Source organism: Neophocaena asiaeorientalis, unplaced genomic scaffold (assembly GCF_003031525.2).
Source record: "Neophocaena asiaeorientalis asiaeorientalis breed wild unplaced genomic scaffold, Neophocaena_asiaeorientalis_V1.1 scaffold395, whole genome shotgun sequence".
Lineage (NCBI taxonomy): Eukaryota > Metazoa > Chordata > Mammalia > Artiodactyla > Phocoenidae > Neophocaena > Neophocaena asiaeorientalis.
In genome coordinates, this window is record NW_020172274.1 from 323,441 (window position 1) to 343,986 (window position 20,546).

Here is a 20,546-nt window from a genome sequence, read left to right on the forward strand (position 1 = left end):
TGCCAAGAATATAAGTGGCGGACACTTATATTCTTGTGTCCATTTCTTCAGCAAGAGGCTAAGTCACATCACCTCACATAAATTTATAGCAGAGGGCTAGTTTTAGGTTGCATATAACAGTAAGTATAGTTGAGAGTTTTATTTTTCTTTTAAAAAGCAAAGTTGATTACATCCTAACACCTTTTCATTCTTTATTGTAAGCACATCTCCTTGGTGTGTATTATAATCCAGTTTCTCCTCTTCAGTAATTAGTCTGAAAATCATGTGAAAAGTCTTCCATTTTCTTCAGTGGTTCTGCCTCTTATCAGTTAAGAGACAGCCTTGAGGACTCCCCTGGGAAAATGATCCAGGTTCTTGGTGCTCTGCCCTCTTAGAAAGCAGAGTGACTGTAGTGGGGAAGCTGTAAGGAGGAGACATGGATTTTTTTCATTTGAAGCTATTTTAGCATTGGAACTTCCAAGGTTCAATTTCTCGTGGAATTTTATGAGGCTCATACCTCATTGTATTTTTAATTTCTACCATTTGGTAAATTTAGGTAGAAAGCATTGAACAAAACTGCTTCCCATCTGCTGAGCAAAATGGAGCCTGAATTAAATAAATTTCTCCAATATAAATGCTAAAATCTGATTTCTGCAAGCCTTTGGACCTTTAAACATTGACTTCCAGAAAGTTGGTCCTGGATCTCAAGCAACATATACTCCCTTTGGAAACTGGGTATAAACCTACCAGGTTTGGGTCTAAGATGGGTTATTCCACTTGTGTACCCTCTCTAAGGCGACAAGGATGTGTCAGAGTTCATGATCATACTTTGAAAACTGTTAGCGGGCCAGTGGCTTGGTGCTTAGTGAAATACATTCTTTTATCTCTGGGTAACCCTTTACTTTCTTCTTTACATTAAGATATTTCTTTCAAGGAGTGACAGTTCAGCAGTTTTTAATCAAAATTCTGAAGTATAATACATAGTTTTAAAATTGTTTCTAAATCATAGCCTTAGAGATTTAATTAGTAAGTAGTGCTTAAACACTCCTCCTCCTTTTTCAAAAGTCCTCAGCTGGATGTCTTCCAGCCATCAAAACAAAGGACTGATATAGCATGTGCTCTTAATTTGAGTTTTTCAAGGCTGGGAATTTCCCATTACACATTACATTTGCAAGCGTGTAAGACCACGTGTTCCCTAACTCTATAAGATTAAACATATGAACTGAAAATAGACCAAAATTAAGTACAGTCATTGACTAACTACAGTGCTGAAATGGGGCAGTATAGCATATGGTGGAAATCTTTACTATTAATTAAGTAATCACAGAAAATTCCATACGGATGATTTGTGAACATTCTGAAGTCAGGTTGGGAATGCTTCTTTATCATGTTTTCTTTCTAAACATAATTTTCTTAAATAGCACGTGGGTCTATATAATCATATTTGCAGCTCGACAATGTTTGAGAGCTTTGACATTTCTTAATGTCACTAATTTCCATATTGAGATTTGACATATTTGGACTTACGTTAAATCAGATGTCCTAGTCATCATCATAATAAAAGAATATTTTAAAAATCCTCCTCAAGTATAGAAGAGAAAAAAATCCCCTTTCATTCATTTATTCAACTCCCCCCACCCCATACACACACATGCATAGACACATAGAGCATCCATACATACACGTAATCCAAGCCTTCCTCCCGACCAACTTTGTCTGGCTAACTCCTATTCATCAGTCAAAACTCAGCTCAAATATCTGCTCCTCGTATGATTGCAGGTGGGTTTCTGTGCTTGCCTCTCTCAACTTCGGCCATCATAGAATTGTTTTTCTATTCTCTCCCCACTGACACCCCATTAAACCTTGACTTCTCACGTAGAGACTACATCTTTTGCTTCTGAGCCCCCAGCTCGTGTCAGAATGTCTGGCATAGCAGAAAGTGTTTCTTAAAAGCCTGCTAAATGAATGAATAACTTCAGCCTCTAGGCTAGCTAGCAGAGGAGTTCAGAGGCCAAATAAGCATCATTTATAAACTCAGCCAGAATCTTGTTGCAGCCAGGGTGGCAGAAACCCAGCAAGTCGACAACAATGCCACCCTGGGGTTTAGAGCTCCTTCAGTGGCTGTATGAGGCCAAACCAACACGGAAACCCCATGCTGAGATGCCCTCCCACCTCAGGTCCCTGCTGCCTAGCAGTTTTGCGCTGTCTGTAGGCCACAACCAACTCTCTGTGTGTGGCTCCTACAAACTTTTTGCTTATTCGGGAACTCCAAAAAGTAAAATACGTAGAAGAAACAGTCCCTTGGAGGAGCCCCAAACAAAATCACTTCCATGAATCATACTTAATGTTTAAAAACCTTGTTTTCTATTCAAGTCAGAGGTTGACTTCATGACATTTGCCTGGAAAATAGACTGGAGACCAGTGAAAAAACTGCCTTCAGAAGCCAGTTCAACTTAGGGTGGGTCCAAAAGGGCAATGAGGCTGTGAGAAGCTCCATTTCTCAGCTATCAACCAGAGGGAGGACTTTCCAGGGATCCTGAGAATAGTGTTTAGATAAATGGAGGTTATGCCCCTTGATAGGTTCTTATTTTTCAGTTCAAAAGATGTCTCCTGCAGTTCACATATTAAACAGTCAGGGGTCAAGAGGGGATTTAAACCTACTTAGAGCCCAGTGTTTCCTAATTAATTATAGAATCTCCTTGTTCTTAACTGACCTGGCCAGCTCCTTTATCAGTTATGTTCATGTAGTTGATGCCTTGAGTGTCTATTTAAACCCTTGGGCTTATAACTGCTAAGGCTTTCTTTTCACACTTGGAAAATATGAGACTTTAGGTTTTATTCAATGGAGACTCAAGCCAGCAGCCTGGAATATGCCCCAGTTGTGGGGAGGTGCCCCAAGTACTAGACTGAGCAGCTGAAATGCAGCTTAAGTTCTGGTTAAGCTGCGTTTGAAAATTAATATCACGCAGGGTCATTAGAAGATGTATTTGGTATTCCTTTGCAAACTCTGCAGACTATCTAGCCCTCCCTCAGATGCACCGTAAACATTATATCCTAAATGCCCCAGAGCCCCTTCCAAAGTGACTTAGCCTCAGAGACCCGGGAGAAGGTGTGTGTCTGATGGTGTTTCCAAACTGAGAAGCTCTTTCTCCCTTACTTATTCCTTGGGCTTTTCACCTTCATATTGTTTCTAGCCTCCCTAGAAAATCACATACTCATCTTCCAACTCAGCCATGAATTAATAAACAACTTTAAAAAATATTTTATGCATCATTTGCATACTGTACCAGAAAGGTTTCTTTGAATACCTAGTTTGTATATCCCCCTGTATTGTTCTTCAGCGGAAGCAAATATAAACTTTAAAGAACCCTTAGATAGGGCTTCCCTGGTGGCGCAGCGGTTGAGAGTCCGCCTGCCGAGGCAGGCACGAACACGGGATTGTGCCCCGGTCCGGGAAGATCCCACATGCCGCGGAGCTGCTGGGCCCGTGAGCCGTGGCCGCTGGGCCTGCGCGTCCGGAGCCTGTTGCTCCGCAACGGGAGAGGCCACAACAGTGAGAGGCCCGCGTACCGCAAAAAAAAAAAAACAAACCCTTAGATAAAGCTGTTTGCTGGCAAAACTGACTGCTTCCTTGTCACGCTCCTGATAAAATTTTCTTAGAGAAAATTTTTAAAGCCTGATTGAGGGTGTCAGACCTGGGTTCAGATTCCAGCTCTTCCACTCAAAATCTGTGTGACCTCGGTGAGCCTCTTGTTCCTTACCTGTAGAATGGAGGGATAGGGGTGATGATAATGATGATAATGTATACCTTGCAGGATTTTTGTGAAAACAAGTCAGGCACGTGTGAACAAGCCGAGTGCCTGGCCCACTGTAGCTTGTCTAGTTAATGACATCTCCCTTTGTGACTTGAGATTCTGGCATCCTGAGACTCCTCCTCCTTTGTCTCCTGTCCCCCACCCCCCACCCCAGTAGGCCTCACTTCCAATAATGTGACACCCACTCGGCAATGGTCGTAGGAAGAATAGATTCACCATCTACTGCCTTGAGGAACTGGCTCTCCCTGATCAAGGCTTCCTGTGCAGGAAATGTGTTAGAATCAGCCCGGTCCTGCTGCCCTCCGCCCTCTAGGGTCATCCCTTGTCCCTTTCTGGGCAGTAGCATCTAATCATGTAGCATGGTGGTGTCACACAAGGGTGGTGTCACAAACCCGGAGCTTTCTGAGGCATACCCATGATGAGTCTGGGGCCTGGCATTCCCCCTGATACTGTTCCTTCTTTTCCTGGAACTACATTAGCCAAAATGGAAACAGGGGAGGCATAGCCTCAGGCTTGTTACTGAAATGCCAAGTCAGTTCAGTGACTAAAATCAAACAGCTCAACCAAAAACCCAGTCAAGTCATTGTAGACCATGATAGAAGACCCTCAGAAGGATAAAAATGCCTAACATCAAGGAACATGAAAGTAAAAAGCCCTGAATTTGGTAAAAGTGAAATAATTTCTATAAATGAGTCACATTAAATGTAGAAGATTTCAGAAAATTTTTCAAAAAAATTTTAAATGAACTTTAATAACCAATCTTCTCTTTTTGTTTCCAACATTTTTCTGCAGACATTTATACACATATGTATTTATTGAAGTGAATCCAAAAAATTTTAAATGAACTTTAGTAACCAATCTTCTTTTTGTTTCCAACATTTTTCTGCAGACATTTATACACATATGTATTTATTGAAGTGAAATTGGAATATTTTATGTACAGTTTTTTTCAAGTAAAATGCGAATGTGTTATATTTTAAAGAAATTTTAGGTACAGTTTTTATTTTTCACTTATGAGCACTGAAGAATGTATGTTCTTCAGAAACACTACATTTAGTGTTCATACAGCACTTTATTATTTGGATACTTCATGATGCATTATACATGTACTCATTTTGGTTATTTCTATTGTCTTGTTGTTTAAATTAATTCTGTGAGGTTAATCCTTATACGTGAAGTTCTGTTCATATCTCTAGTTATTTCCTTAGGATAAAATTCAAGAATTGACATTATCGAGTCACAGTTTAAACAAGTGTTTGTTTTAGTCTTTGTTTTGAAACGAAAAATAAAGAAGTCCCCTGTAGAGACCTACTCTCTTTATTCATTTTTATCCTACAGATTCTTTCTTTACCTCCTCCTTTGTGCCAAGAACCAAATTAGGCTACGTGAATTCCTTATCCTATTGCATCTTTAAGAGAGTTAAGGTCTCACTTCTTCCCAGTAATCCTCCCTGCACTTCTCCCCACCACCCACCATCTCCCTAGACTGAGGCATCCCCTCCATCCACATGCCCAGCCTCTCATAGCACTGTCACAGCATTTACCATGCTGGATTCTAAGTGTCTGGTTCCATCTCGCCATTAGGCAGTAAGTGCTTGGGGTTAAGGACTATATCTTGTTCATCTTTATCGTTCCAGCACCAAGCCTCGTAATTTACACACAGTCGGCACTGAATAAGGGAACAAAGGCCATAAAACTATTTAGTCAAAATACACACACCCTTCCAATCTTTTTTTTTTTTTTTTTTTTTTTTTTTTTTGCGGTACGCGGGCCTCTCACTGTTGTGGCCTCTCCCGTTGCGGAACACAGACTCCGGACGCGCAGGCTCAGCGGCCACGGCTCACGGGCCCAGCCGCTCCGCGGCACGTGGGATCCTCCCAGACCGGGGCACGAACCCGCGTCCCCTGCATCGGCAGGCGGACTCTCAACCACTGCGCCACCAGGGAAGCCCCCCTTCCAATCTTATACTGTTATTAGGTACAGGACATAGAGGTGAGAGAGAGAGAGAAGAGAAAGACGGTCATTTTCAAGAAGCAACATGGTTGTATATTCCTGGCTGTAGATATAGAGATGGGATATCACTTCTTTGGCATGTGTCCAGATGGAATTAAAGTCAGGATTTTATCAGATCTTTGAGGAAGCAGCCTTCCTGGAGACATAGCTTTAGAGTCAATTTTGTAGCCCACTAAGCTGAAAACAAGTTGGAGAATTAATTATTGGATCAGATCGGCCCCAAATCATATTTGGTTTTATTTATTTATCCTAAATGAACATAATTGTACAACTTTTATTTTGTCCCTTTAAACGGGAGTTTGTTCTGTTTGGATGGAAAAGATCATCTGAAAATAATTTATGTATAACTGCAAAACCTGCCAATGGTGTACTTCATTCACAAGGGGAAATTTGGCTTTGGAAACAATTTCTCCTTCCATCTGGAATTCTTCAGTGATAGGTGTGTGTTAACAAACTCAGTGCCCAGGGAAGTCTTGTTTGGTTATCAAACATTGTTGGTACTAGCTGTAGCATTTTAAAATTTAAATTTTGTAATGTCTATGCCAGGGTAAGATTTAAGATGTGCAACGTGCGATAGGCAGATACGTGCACACACACACACATGCACACACATTACATGGTTACAAAATAAACGTGTTGAAGTTTAATTTGTCTCCATAGGACTGAATGTAACAGATTTTGGGTCCATATTGGATCTGTTACTAAATCTTGCTATATTCATTTCCAGGAAGATACCGTAATTTCCTGACTTTTCCTCAGGTTCTTACGTGTAAATACCAAGTTCAGCTTATGTGTTCACCCCCCCCGTTTTCCCCAGGGGTGATCTAAGTGTCAGGATGTTGGGATGGCACCTGCTGAGGTGACCCAGGGTCTCCAGGACCTGTGGTTGGAAGGCTCCAAAGCTCCTGAGAGGTGCCATTTCTCCCTCAGGAGAAGCCCAGCAGTTCTCAGCTGTCCTTTCTACTCCACGTTAGGCTGTCCAAGTGAGCTCATTCAGCCATTGCCTCTCTATACTGGGGCAAAGGTTTCTGATTTCTTGGGTTGTGCCTTGGAAAGCAAGGTCTAGGTCTCCTGTGCTTTGAACTTCATGTAATTGTAATTCTTGGAGATCCACACGTTAAAGACTCTTTGTCGGGCTTCCCTGGTGGCGCAGTGGTTGAGACTCCGCCTGCCGATGCAGGGGACGCGGGTTCGTGCCCCGGTCCGGAAAGATCCCACATGCCGCGGAGCGGCTGGGCCCGTGAGCCATGGCCGCTGAGCCTGTGCGTCCGGAGCCTGTGCTCCGCAACGGGAGAGGCCACGACAGTGAAAGGCCCGCGTACCGCAAAAAAAAAAAAAAGAAGACTCTTTGTCTTCCCTCCACCTCCCCCCATCACCACCCTCCTTCCTGCCCAGCCTTACATGTCAGGGGAGCAAGAAGAGAGGACCCATGGGCAGGAAAACTCGCTCCATCTTCATATGCCTGAGGTTTAGTCCAGAACTGAGGCTGACGGATGCTCAAAAAATTTTTTCTCTGAGAATACTGTCTCTTTGTGAGTTTCCAATCTCCTTGAAATTCAAAAGCTAAACCTGACTACTTCTTTCTCTTTGCACTTCAGCCATAGCAATCCTAATCTTCCCTGGGACAATGAGTGCCTCACACTGAATGAAAGACAGTCATGTACACACATGGGGCAGGAACTTCCATTAATATCTCCAGATGTCATCCTTCCAACACGTATATATATAAATAGATGGCTAGCTATATGGTAATTTAAATAAAGATAACTTAATCACCTCAAAGACCAGGTTTGTTTTTAATGGAAAGAATAGGGAAAAGGCTGACTCTGCGCTGAGATAAAAAAGGTCAAAGAAAGTGCAATTCTCTGCTAAGCACCAGATGAATCGGCCTGCACCTCTCATCCCCAGCCTTCTCCTCTTTCTTCTCTGTGCCCTTTCTCCTCTCTGCCTTTTATGAAAAAGCAAGTACCCCTTTTAATAAAGCTCAATTTCAGAAGTTATTGTACCTCACTTCCATAACATTCATAAAGAAGCAGAAACAGTCCTTGCAGTTTGCTGGGAACCCTAAAGAGAAATGAAATATCTCACTGAAGAATTCTTAAATAACATGAAGACATGAAAAAATATAGCCAGTGCATCTCTGGCTTATGTAGGAAGAATCAAAGAACCATGAAATTAATTTTATTTACCATTAAAAGATACTGAACTTAGAATCCAGGTTGTGATTATGTAATTAGAAATTAATTTCAGTAGCATGTTATCATCTGAACTAAATGTCAGCAAGAGTTATGAGAAGTATGTCAATGAGCTTCAAAGAAGCTTGTTTGATTACTTGTACCTCAAAACAGTCATGCCAGAGAGGAGAGATGAAGGCTCCTGCAGCAAAAGGACATGCTGTGGTTCTTCTAAGACTCCCCAGTACATGTGATCAGTTTAATAGGAAGTGACTCTCTTTAACATGTTTATACTGAACTAAAAATGAAGGGTTAGAAGGGTGTCCACAGGTCACACTCAAGTATGAAGTAAACATTATTACTGCAGCTGAAGTGTGAAGTTAAAAAACACTTCGATTTAAAAATGGTGTCCAAGAACATCAGATGATGCAGCTATATTTTAACTTTGGTGAAGTATGAAAATTCAATGAATTCTCCATCAGATTCTAAAAGCTTGAATTATGACCTCCTCCCCCCATCTCCACCTCATAAAATAGATTGTTTGTCTTATTTAGGGTGCACACCTCATTTGTGGAAAAGACCTTTCTGGCACTTGTACACTGTTTCTTATTTCTTCTAGTCATTTTATTAATTACTGTATGTTTGCTGGGGAAGAGCCCAAGTATACCTAAATCTGGAATTAGACTCCTAGCACTAGGGTTTAAAATAATAGAGTTTGTCATCAAGTTGATTGCCTCACATTCAGCCAGTGTCCAGCTCAATGGCTGATTTTTTTGCTTATGCAAAAATCTCAGAGGAGAAGAAAATTCTAATTTGTAATAGACCTTTTCTCACAAAACGTTACTCCTGCCACTCTATGCTCCAGCATGTGACGAAGGGAAGCTGAGGCAGCTTCGGTTGCAAAGGAAGACCAAAAGGGGTCCCATTTATGGTGGGGGGCTTCTTTCTGGGCCCGGTCTGGGGGCCTCACATGAGTCTCCCTCCCTATATGGTATGTCCTATCACTGCTTCCTCTATTTGGAAACCCAAAAAGATAGTTTGCCATCCTACTACGTCTTGGTGGAAGAAGGCCTTAATGTGTTCTCAGGAACACTCAGATGTGTTGCTATCAGTATTTCACTCTTGCACTATTTACAACAGCCAGGACATGGAAGCAACCTAAATGTCCATTGATGGATGAATGGATAAAGAAGATGTGGCACATATATTCAATGGAATATTACTCAGCCATAAAAAGAAACGAAATTAAGTTATTAATTTCACTTCCAGTTTGGGCTCTAGGGCTGCTGCCAGTCTCTGTGTGAAGTAGAAAACCTCTCATGTGCTGTCCTGCAGAAATTCCTCATTGAGTGACCCTCTCCTCTGGTCTCTTCCCTCCAGGGCCGGGAGTGGGGTGGCGCGGGCAGGGTATAGCCCGGGAGCAGGGCTTTCCACATCACCGTGCATGTTTGACTACACGGCTCTAGGAGGCACCGTTCACACTGTCGTCAACTTGAACATGCATTATGGTCCTTTTATGGAGATGCTAGTAAAGTGTCTTGAGGAAGAGATGCCTTTTTCTGGCTTGCCCAGAAACAGTAACTATGGACTAGCCACAGCCTGCTTCAAGGTTGAAAGTAACACTCTGACAACACACTGGGTAAGTTCTGTCCCTCACTAGCCACATGACCTTGGGCTGATCCCTTAATCTCAGTTTTGTCATCTGTAAATCGGGAATAACAGTACCTCATAGGCTGTTAGGGTTAAAGAGATTGCCTATGCCAAGGACTGAGCACAGAGCCTGGCATGGGGTGAATGGACAGTGTATGGCAGCTCCCACAATTTGGCCCGCACATGTCTCTCTGCACACATAGATTTCTTTCCAGTCACTTTCCATTCAAGGCTCTCACAGCATAAAATAACTTTCAAACTCTCACTATAAGACTCATCACAGTGGAGCTACTGACTTATAGTATGAATTGTTAATTGGTATTATTTCAGTAGCCTCCTTCCTGCACGGAGTTAGACAATTGTGTCTGGTGACTCTCCGGCCCCAGCCATGCACGTTAATATAATTCTAAAGAGGGCCCACCTCCAAGAGAATTTAGAGCTGGGAAGTGTAAGGATTCAGGCAATAGATGAGAGAAAAGGCATAAAGAAGGAAAGATTAGAGCTTACTCTTTAGTTTTCCAAAGATTGGATCACCCCAGCCAGGTCTGTCTCTGCCATGGCATTAATTATTACAAGACTGGTGAACAGACTCTGAGAAGGTCAAACTTGGGCAGACTTAGAGATCGTGCAGACAGGGGATGGGTCCAGGGAGTCAGTCTTATCTGCGAGCTGCCTGGTACTTAATCTGTGTTTCAGGGCTCATCACAGCTTTGGCTGTGGGAGATCGGCTGGAAGCCCTGCCGGCACTGATCTTATCATTCCCCATGATGCTTTCATTAATGACTGGCTTTGCCTGCTCTTTTCCCGGTATGTTTCACACCAGTATAATTTCTGTCAGTTTCCAGGCCTTGATGTCATCTAGGCCCTGGAACTGTGTTATTGAACTAACATTCACTGTCAAATCTTTTCAGGATAAACCTATTTTTCCGTATCATATAAACGTGTTGAATCTCCATTTGCTGGGTATAATGAATGGCTTTTAGGCGGTTGTAACACCTTCACTGAAATATTCATTCATTCATCCTCTGTCTCTTTCTCTCTGTTTCTTCGTGTGTGTGTGTGTGTGTGTGTGTGTGTGTGTGTGTGTGTGTCCCCTTCCCTTCCTTTCCACTTGTCACCTCTTCTCCACCCACCCCCAATTTCTTTCTTTCTATCCTGAAGAAAAAAATGGCCATTTCCTTTTATTCTCTTACAAAAGAGTTTCTGTCACTGAGGGAAATCACTATTAGCATGAGTGAATGGCATTCATTGTTTGGGAGAGAGCCCACTTGCTTTGTGAAGCAGGGCTCCTAAGTCATGTTAACTGCACTCAGCTTTCTCTGCTCTGCCCAGCCTCCCAGCCCCACCCCAGAAAAAGTGAAGCTGCGGTGTCAGGCACCTAAGAAAATGTTGCAGTAAGCTGAACTTCCATAAAATAAGGATTCTCATGCCTCCAACTTTTAAATCATAGAAGAGGGGGAGGGGAGTGCAAGGGGTTGAGAGTAATGTGCTTTGATTGGCACTCAGGGCAGGTTGTTCTTTGTAGATGGCACTGCTCAGAGGTCAGGTGAGGCTGTGCAGGGGAAGCCTGAAGGCAGCTGAGGCTCACATGTCTGTCACGGAGTCACTGATGGATAGTCACTGGTGGGCGAATATGAATCTGAACTTGAGGATCTGTCAACAGTGGTGCTGTCATCATTGTCATGGCCTTATTCGTCTGGGCCATTTTTTTTACCTGTACCATTCTACTACCATGATTGTCAATTCTGCTTTTTCTGTTTTATGTCTTGAATACTTTGCTTTTTGCAGTGGATATGCTCCTGAACCGTTGTGAATAAATTGTGGTTTTAAGTAATGTTAAATTCATCTCAATACAGAAAAGCATAAAGAAGAAAAGAAAGTGGGCTAAAATCCCATCACCTAGATAACCCTGTTAATATTTTTCAAAAAATAAGAGTATATATATTTACGTAGTACAAAGGTGTGAATTGTACAAATACTACAATTAGTACAAGTTGTACAAGAGCACCTCCACTTTCCTCACCACCACCTCAGTCCTTAGCGCCCCTCCCAGCATTAAGGGTCTGTGCAGGGTACAAAGCACTACGATAAGAATACAGCAATGAATAAGGCATCCCCCTGGTCCCAAAAGAAGCTGCTAGTCTAATGGGTCAAAGAATCATTTGACCTACAGTTGCCTTTTGTTTGGCTTGCATTGTTTTTTTAAATAAAAGTTGTCAATATTGAAAAGTCAGGAGAGTTCACATAAAAATAGCTTCCCCTGAAAAATCTGAATAACTGGTTACAGTGGGCCTGCATTCCCACATGGCAACCATCTTCACTGCTGAGGAAATGCTGCCCCCTTAGCAAGTGTTCTCTAGTTTGCCACAAGCCACACCACTCCCTGTTGTGGACCCAACACTGAAACCTGATGTCAGTTGTCCCTTATCATCCCTTGCCTATTCTTAGAGTAGAAAAACATCTTCAGAACCCATGTTTCTGTCAAAAGTACAGGGGTAAAGCTACTCCAAGAGGGTAATAAGCTTTTTCTTATACCTGGCCTACTTACCCGAAGGCGTCGGAGTTTGCAATTCCTGTTCAAAACCAGCAAAATATTCAAGGTGAAAAGGACCTGACACTAATCCAAGTCACTTGTGTTTTTACTTGTGGAGGTTCACGTGCTTTCTGATTATTATTGAGAATTTGAAATGTACCAGCTTTGTTTAAGTTAATCCAGAATCACAGTTATATTAAAGGAAATTCACATCACACTAATCAAATTTTATCCTGGTTTACAAACTTTTCTGTGACATGCGCCAGTTTATACTACAAAACGGGGAGAGTTGATGGGGACTATTCGAAACACAGAAATGTAGAAACTGGTCACAGAAATCATTCCTTCTGGGGGTAGGAAGAGAACAGTTTAAAGCAAGAAGGAGTGTCGATTATCAAAGGTTTGGCCCAGTGGAATCAGTCAGTCCGTGTGTGTGACTGTCAGTATAGCAACCTGGGCAGGTTGCTATACCGTCTGAGACCTAGTTTTCCCACCTGTAAAGTGGGGATAATTATGCCTTCTCACAGGTAGTGCAGATTAAGTTAGGTAATGTAAATAAAATGTTTAGCGTTATAGTAAAATGCTTAAGCAGTAGGTCTATCATTATTATTATTACTAAAGTAATAACTCTGGATTCCCAGGGTTTTTAGTCATTTGGTCATTCAGTACATATGCGTTGAGCAGCGTAATCATGAGTATGACACTTGAAGTCTCTGAGTCCCATTTTTCTCATCTGTTTAAAGGGAAGAATAATACCTGCCTCTCCCCAACCCTAAGGTCAGGAAATCAACTGCAAGTGTGTTAGCCACATCGTTTGTAGCATTGAACAGATTGTATTACTACTTTGTTATTAATTGAACTGGGAAAGTTTTTAGCTAGGGTTTTAAAAGATGGCTGAGATATCCCAAACTACTTAATCCTCATTAGGTTTTACGTTTTTCTCAAGCTCAACTCATCCAATGAATTCATTGCCTAATAGTATCCAATGAAAATACTTAGATAAGTCCAGAATAGATTTTCTTGTGTACCTTTACTTTGTCTGCATCCCAGAAATTAAATCAGGAGAGAGAAGGCTGGCTTAGAGGAATAGACTGATGAATAATGGGCATTCGTGTGTTTTTCCTAAGGAAAACAAGAATACAACAACACAAAAACGTGCCTGCTTTGCTGAAGTACAAATTGAGGTCAGACGTAGACAGAGATTATTCATGTACTGACCACCATGATGCACTTTTATTGCTTCCTAAGGTGCCACGGCTTTAGAAGCTGGTGAGGATGGATGCCCTACTCATGTTTCATTAACATTGTTCCAGGAGCCTGGACTGGAGGAAAGAGCTAGGGACAGGCCTGGGCTGGAACTTCTCTCCACTTACTAAAAGTGTGCCTGTGAGCATGGTTATACATGTACAGGAGGGTCCTTATGTTTTGATCAACATGTAAAATGTATTTTGCTACAGTTGGCTATCTCCCTGCTGTGGCAATATCTAGAAGATGTGGTACAGTGTGGTACTGAACTGGGTTGACATACTTAGAGCAAGACAGTGGGAGCTTAGCATAATGTCAGATCAGGACCAAGGAGAGAGTGTGTGATTGTTTATCACTCCTCTATTAATTTGTTTATTCAGCAAATATGAGGTCTGTGATGTTCTAGACCTCAGCATTATAGGAAGAAAAACAAGCAGGTGATATTCTTACCCTTGTGAAGTTGACATTGTACAGGGGAAGACTGGCATTAAATAAATTGTTTAAAGAAATACACAAGATATTTACATAATTGTGTTGTGAGGGCAATAAAGGATATAAAGAGGAAATTAGATCCCCCATCAGAGAAGGCCTCTGAAGATGTCACACTTGGACTGAGACATCACCATGTGCATGTCAGCCAGTGCCAAGGACTACAGAGGGAACACTGCGTACAGAGGCCCAAAGGCAACCAAAAGCTTGGCATGGGCTTCCCTTGTGGCGCAGTGGTTTAGAGTCCGCCTGCCGATGCAGGGGACACGGGTTTGTGCCCCGGTCCGGGAAGATCCCACATGCCGCGGAGCGCCTGGGCCCATGAGCCATGGCCGCTGAGCCTGCGCGTCCGGAGCCTGTGCTCCGCAACGGGAGAGGCCACAACAGTGAGAGGCCCGCATTCCGCAAAAAAAAAAAAGCTTGGCATGTTTGGGCAACAGAAGGGAGGCCTTGAGCAAGGGGAGGGTGGTATGACATAACATTGTACAGGTTGGGGCAGGGGCAGATCATGCAGGACCTGGAGAGCTGAAATAGCATGCTGGCTGAGATGGTGGTGGCTTGGACCACAGTCAGCGCGACGAGAACAAGAGAAGGGAAGGGGTTTAAGATGTGTTTGAGAGGTACGAGTGACAGAACTTAACGATGGATTGAATGTCAGGAATGAGGAAGAGAGAAAAACTAAGGATGTCTCCTAGCTTGAGCAGCTAAGTGGATGGTGGTACCATTTTCTGAGGCTTAAAAGTTAAATAATTTGCCAGACCTCACTCAGCTAGGATTTTGAAGTCTAGTCTGTGTGAATTTACTTTTTCAGTTTTTTTTTTTTTAATCTAAGTCAGACTATTAGGTTAAAGCTCCAAAATATTGTCCAGATTTTCAATTAAGGTATCACCTAGATTAAATTATTAATATAGACAATCCTGAGGTTCAGGGTTGAGTGATATTGTCAGACGCTGGTATATCTGATCAATAGTACTATGATGGCTAAGTTTACCTCAAAACTAATAACCAGAGTCTTGGCAGTGTTTTTTCTCATACATACAAAAGAAAAAATGATTTTCTCCTTTCCTCTTGGGCATAATGTTTTTCTGGAGTTTTCCTCAGCCACAAGGTAGTTTCTGCTGTAATGTAAGATTAGATTATAAATTGTCTCTGGTAATCCTGAGCTAAGACTGCAAAGCCCAAACAACAAGTTATTTACAGTGTTTTCAATCATGCTTGGGGTCCACCCAGGACACGGGCAGGTTTCTATGGGGAGGGAATAGTGACATTTCAGTGACCCTAAACACAGCCTGCAGCTCTCCTTCTGCCACCTGGGGCTCACGCATTTTGTCCAGGCCTAAGAGTCTATTGTTGACACAGGCAATTTCCACTTTCTCCAAGCAGTACATTCCTGAAATCCACATCAGGAGGTAGATTTTACAGACCCATAGAAACAATGGGATCGTCTTCTTGACAGAGGAATCAGCAGGCCATGAATCTTCACATGTGAGTGAAGCAAAGCAGTCACCCTCTAAATCTCTCATCCAGAAGCCCCTTATTTTATTTTATTTTATTTTTTGCGTACGCGGGCCTCCCACTGATGTGGCCTCTCCTGCCGTGGAGCACAGGCTCTGGACGCGCAGGCTCAGCGGCCATGGCCCACGGGCCCAGCCGCTCCGCGGCATGTGGGATCTTCCCGGACCTCGGCACGAACCCGTGTCCCCTGCATTGGCATGCGGACCCCCAGCCACTGCACCACCAGGGAAGCCCCAGAAGCCCCTTATTGAACTGTAAGCCCCTGAACCAGTTAGGATACCAAAAGGAACAACAACAACAAAAAATCCAATGTAAAAAGCCTTAAGTAATAAAGTCATTTAGTGTCTTGCAGAACAAGAACAGGACGGGTCCAGGCGGGTTCAGCAGTTCTGTGATGTCTCAGGGACTCAGGTTCCTCACCTCTCCGCTCCCCATTCTGGACACAGAGCCTTGACTCTGAGCCATATCCCCTCATGGTGCAAGATGGCTGCCACAGCCCTGGGAAACACAGGAGCCACAGGAGGCCAAAGAAATGGGTCGTGTTCTGCATCATGTCTCTTTCAGTGAGAAAGCCTCTCCCAGAAGCCCAAGCCAACATCTCCTTAAGTGCTTGTCCATGGAGCACCCAGTGCCCTGCTTCTAGACACCAGGACATTATCCTAGACCTCCCCCTCTCCTTTATTTCCTTATTCTCTATGACTTATCCGTTCTGGTCTTAAGTAATCTGTCCCCGACCCTCAATCCCTGTGTTTACTACATTAATTCAGATCCTCATGAACTCTCCCTATTCCCCCTGCTTCCAGTTTATCTTCCACAGAGCCACTGACATGATCTAAAACACAGATCTCATCATGTCACTCTCCTGCTTAAAACCCTTCAGTGGTTCTTAATCACATATACAATTAAACTTCAAAGGTTTTTTTTTTAGCCATAGAAATTACCTGTCCCCTCTTAAAAAAAACAAAAAACAGACAAAAAGAACATGCAGCATCCCGATAAAGCTAACAATGGATGTAGAGCTGCTGTGGCTGAAATGGGGGTGGGGAAACGGCTTATAGCTCATCCCGGTGGATCCCTTCACCTCCCTCACATGGAGACCCGAAAGCCTCTTGTGGATCCCATGTTGTACAGGCAAATGGAAATGCCTAGCAGGCAGTTGATATGGACCTCAGGAGTGTCAACCAGGCTAGCGTTGTAGGATGGTGGTGGAAGCAAAGGTCAGGGCCGTGATCTCTCGAAGTGCACAGAGTGAGAAGGGAAGAGGGCCTCTGAGAGACACAACTCCAAGAGTTGAACTGATATAATGCCCCCAAGCCACGTAACATCCAATAACGCAGCGTCTCCATTTCACCTTTCAAACTCCAAGAGTGTGCCTTATAGGAGAATCTGTGCTCTCATCGTGATAGACAGGTTAACACAATCAGATGCTTGAGGACAAAGTGAGGATGGTTGAAGACCAGAATGCAACTAATATGAAAAACTGAGAATAATGATTTCTAATCATATGAACTGTCCATCTTGTGCTTACATTTTCATTCTTACAGCTTTTTTTTTAACGTGAAAGATTTGCTATTTGCTTTGATAATCCTGAGATTAGTCTTTTCTCCTTTCGCAAGCCTTTTCACATCAGACATTGTGAGTTAACCAACATTTCATGTGTTTCCATTTCTGATCAAGGCACTTTTGAGTTAAACAGCCTTTAGTATGGAATTTCCAAGAGAACTATAATAGCTGGAAATGCTAATTATTCTCCCCGCTCTTGATATCAATCTGTGTTTATTCTTTATGTCTATTTAAGAATTCAGTCTTGTCATTCTGTGCAGATAAAAAGCAGTTTGCATTCTGTTATTGAATATCACCTTCTTAATGAGGAAGTTAAATATTAATGAAGACTAATTGATGAATAATTTTAACAAGGAAAGGCATTATCGGTTTGAAGCCAGAGCTTAATGGGTTGTGCATTTCAGCAGGTATTTATTTGCATACTCACTCAGTGATACTGTCAGAAGGCGGGGGAGGAGAAAGAGGGGCTGGACAGAGGGCACGGGGCTGGACAGAGGGCACCGGGCAGGTAATAAGGGCGGCCTCCAACTAGACCGGACTGTGCAGCTCTACTTGCTTTTATCCATTCTCATTCCATGAGGAGTTTGAGGAGAGAGAGCTTGTCCTTTTGTGTCTTGTGTGGGCTCCAGGCAAACAGCTCTTCCCTCTTGCTTCCCTTCTGACTCTGACCACCCCAATCCCTCACTGCCTGTCTACATAGACCTCATTTCTGTCCTCATATTGGGTTTTCCTGCCTCTGCCTTTACAGTTCGCCCCCATCACCCCCTGGCGCCGACCTGTTTCTGGCCGCCAGTCTTTGCTGTCAGACTCCATATAGACTAGTTTGTATAGGCTTCCCCCCGCCCCCCACCGCTCCCCATGGCTCCATAGGACCTGGTTGTTGGCATCTGTCATTTACTGGCCCTTCCAGGCCCTCCTGCTTGAAGAGCCCACCTGACCCCCATCCTTCCCACTTTCAATTGGGATTTCACAGAAACTCAGCACCAAAAAGAAGCAGAAAATAAATATCAATCGTCTGAAGCTTCAAGCTGATTTTCTGATTCTCTCTGAATCCTTTTAAGTGTGATATGCATTTAAATCAAGAGTAGCAGAGACAATGATTTGGGAAAATGATAACGTTATCCTAGCCTATTTCAGTGAGACTCCAACATGGTTAAGAAAATTGACTGTCAGATCTGATCAGTGTTGTTGAAGTGAGCAACTGTCATTCTCCGAGCGGCTGGAGTCAAATTCTTACCCAGCAGGAGTAGTTTTAATGACTGAAGGACCAGTTACCACGAGAAGCAGCCTAACCTCAAAGCACCACTGACCTGTATTGCTTCTCTCTCCTGTTTTGCAGGCACAACGTGTTTGATTGCTCTGTTGTCAGATAAAGACCTCACCGTGGCCAATGTGGGTGACTCGCGTGGGGTCCTGTGTGACAAGGACGGGAATGCCATTCCTTTGTCTCATGATCACAAGCCGTACCAGCTGAAGGAAAGGAAGAGGATAAAGAGAGCCGGTGAGTTTGTGAATGTCTCCGAGGACTTTGTGCTGTCTTGTTCAAGTGGACAAGGTGGCTTGCTGGGAGAGCCCCTGGGGGAGAAGATGTTCCTTTACCCAGTGATGAGTGGATCAGTACAGAGGCTGCTGCTCAGGCAGCTGGGACTGGACTTTGTAACATTTCCTATCAAATGAGTGGCCACTGAATTTGCCCTTCTTTGTGGCCACAGATTACAAAAGAGCCAAAAAAAAAAAAAAAGCCCTTAGTTTAAAGGCTAATGAGATCTTTGGGCCCCTGCTTGCCATACCCCACTTCTCTCCAGCCATGCCAAACTGCTAACCACCAAACGAACCATGGAGCTGATACCTCTGTGCCTTTGCAAGTGTTGTCCACACCGTCTAGTGGGTAACAACGACCTTGTCCTTTAAGACTTGGTTTAAGGGTGTCCTTTTGGCAGCCTTCCCTGTCACACCCCTTCAGTCTTTCCCCAGCATCCTATGTGGACCTCTTGGGTCACCTTTCACATGTGTGGACATACCTGGCCCTCTTATCTGTCTTGCCTTCCTGACCATGAGTTCTTTGAGGCAGGAACTTGGTCTGTTCAGCTCTATACTCCCAACACTGAGCTCTGTGCCTAAGATAAGTACATATTTCAGTTTGGGGAGGGGGAGAATCCCTTTTTCACTTTTTCAACATCTAGAGGCTTGGGGGTACAAACTTACATCTTGGAACTGAGAAACAGGTAGGGAATGTAGTAGACAGACAGACATTAATAATAAATAAGTAAAAATAGGTAAATGATCTAGTATATTACAAGGTGATAACTGCTATGGAGAGACACAAAGCAGGTTAGGGAATGGGGAGTGTCACGGGGTGGTCAGCATAGGCCTCACTAAGGTGACGTTGGGATGAAGACTTGAAGAAAGATTATCAGTTGATGATTACACTTTCATAGTCAATTTGGGGGGGGATTCTTTTCTACCCGTGCAGGGGAGGAGCCCTTCCCTCCCCAGACTGACAACCACAGCATGTAGCCTCTGTGTCACATGCTAAGCCATAGGCCCAGCTGCCGAGGGAGCTCAGGTACCCTGGGTCTCAGCCCAAGAAGGGCCCCCTGCTGCCTGGGGGAATCTACAGGTTGACCCTCAATGTCTACACATCAGCTTCTGCCCAGAACCTAATCAGCATTTGAGTTTTCACAGTAGGAAGCTATACTGTTGAGTCCAAAAGCATTGAATTTTATTCAGTGACTGCTTGAGATGCAGAATAATTTTTAATGAAAGCTTTGGTCAGGTTTTCTGTTGATGGGATGGAACAGTGTTTTAAGAGCATCTATCGCGCTTTGATGAGCTTCCCTCCTTACGAAGACAGCATCTCAGTCCACTGTGGCCCTGGACTTAGGATGCAGTCAGCCTGCTCCTGAGGAAGCACAAGCAGGGATGTGTAGACAGAACATGTGGAGGTGCCACCTTAGCATCCAGCGCTCTCCTGAAATGTCAACCCATTTTATCCTCTCTCCTTTTCCCTGCTGTACCCATCCACCCTCCCCCGCCCCCACAGTGATTATAGTAGCAAATTCTGACAGCATCTCCAAGGAGGTTAATCTCACCTGTGTCAAGGGTGTATTTTACAACAGGGCTTAATGAACAATGACTGGTTTTCTTATCTTTGTGTGTGTTTTCTCTGACCTCAGCCTTCCCTTCTGGACATCTCTCCCCCTCCTGTTTTGTGTGACAGTACGCTGCAACCAGTCTAGGCCAAATACACGTTGGTCTTTCTGTCTCCATTCCTTAAGCTGTTTCCACAATAACAGTGATGTCAGCTGCCATTTACTGTGTGCTCGCTCTGTGCTGGGAGCTAAGCTGAGCGCTTTACATATACTTTCTCTTTCCCTACCTTACGAGGTTGATGATGTTATCCTTATTTTACAACCAATGAAGTGGAGCCTCAGAGAGGCTAGTGTGCCCAAGGACACACAGCTAGTGAATGGTGAGACCAGAATTGAGACCCAGGACAGTGACTCCAGAGCCCACGCTCTTGCCCAGGAGACCACGCTTCCTGGAATGTTCTCGTACATTCCTGCCCATG

General features: G+C 43.6%; 1 protein-coding gene across 1 annotated transcript in view; it reads left to right on the forward strand.

Annotated features, from left to right (window-relative positions):
• Positions 1-20,546, forward strand: part of PPM1L (protein phosphatase, Mg2+/Mn2+ dependent 1L) — a 321,730-nt gene that overhangs the window by 296,882 nt on the left and 4,302 nt on the right. The window contains exon 3 of the mRNA XM_024763562.1: positions 18,315-18,476. Within this exon, the coding sequence (XP_024619330.1) occupies positions 18,315-18,476 (162 nt within the window). The remainder of the gene's footprint in view (positions 1-18,314; positions 18,477-20,546) is intronic.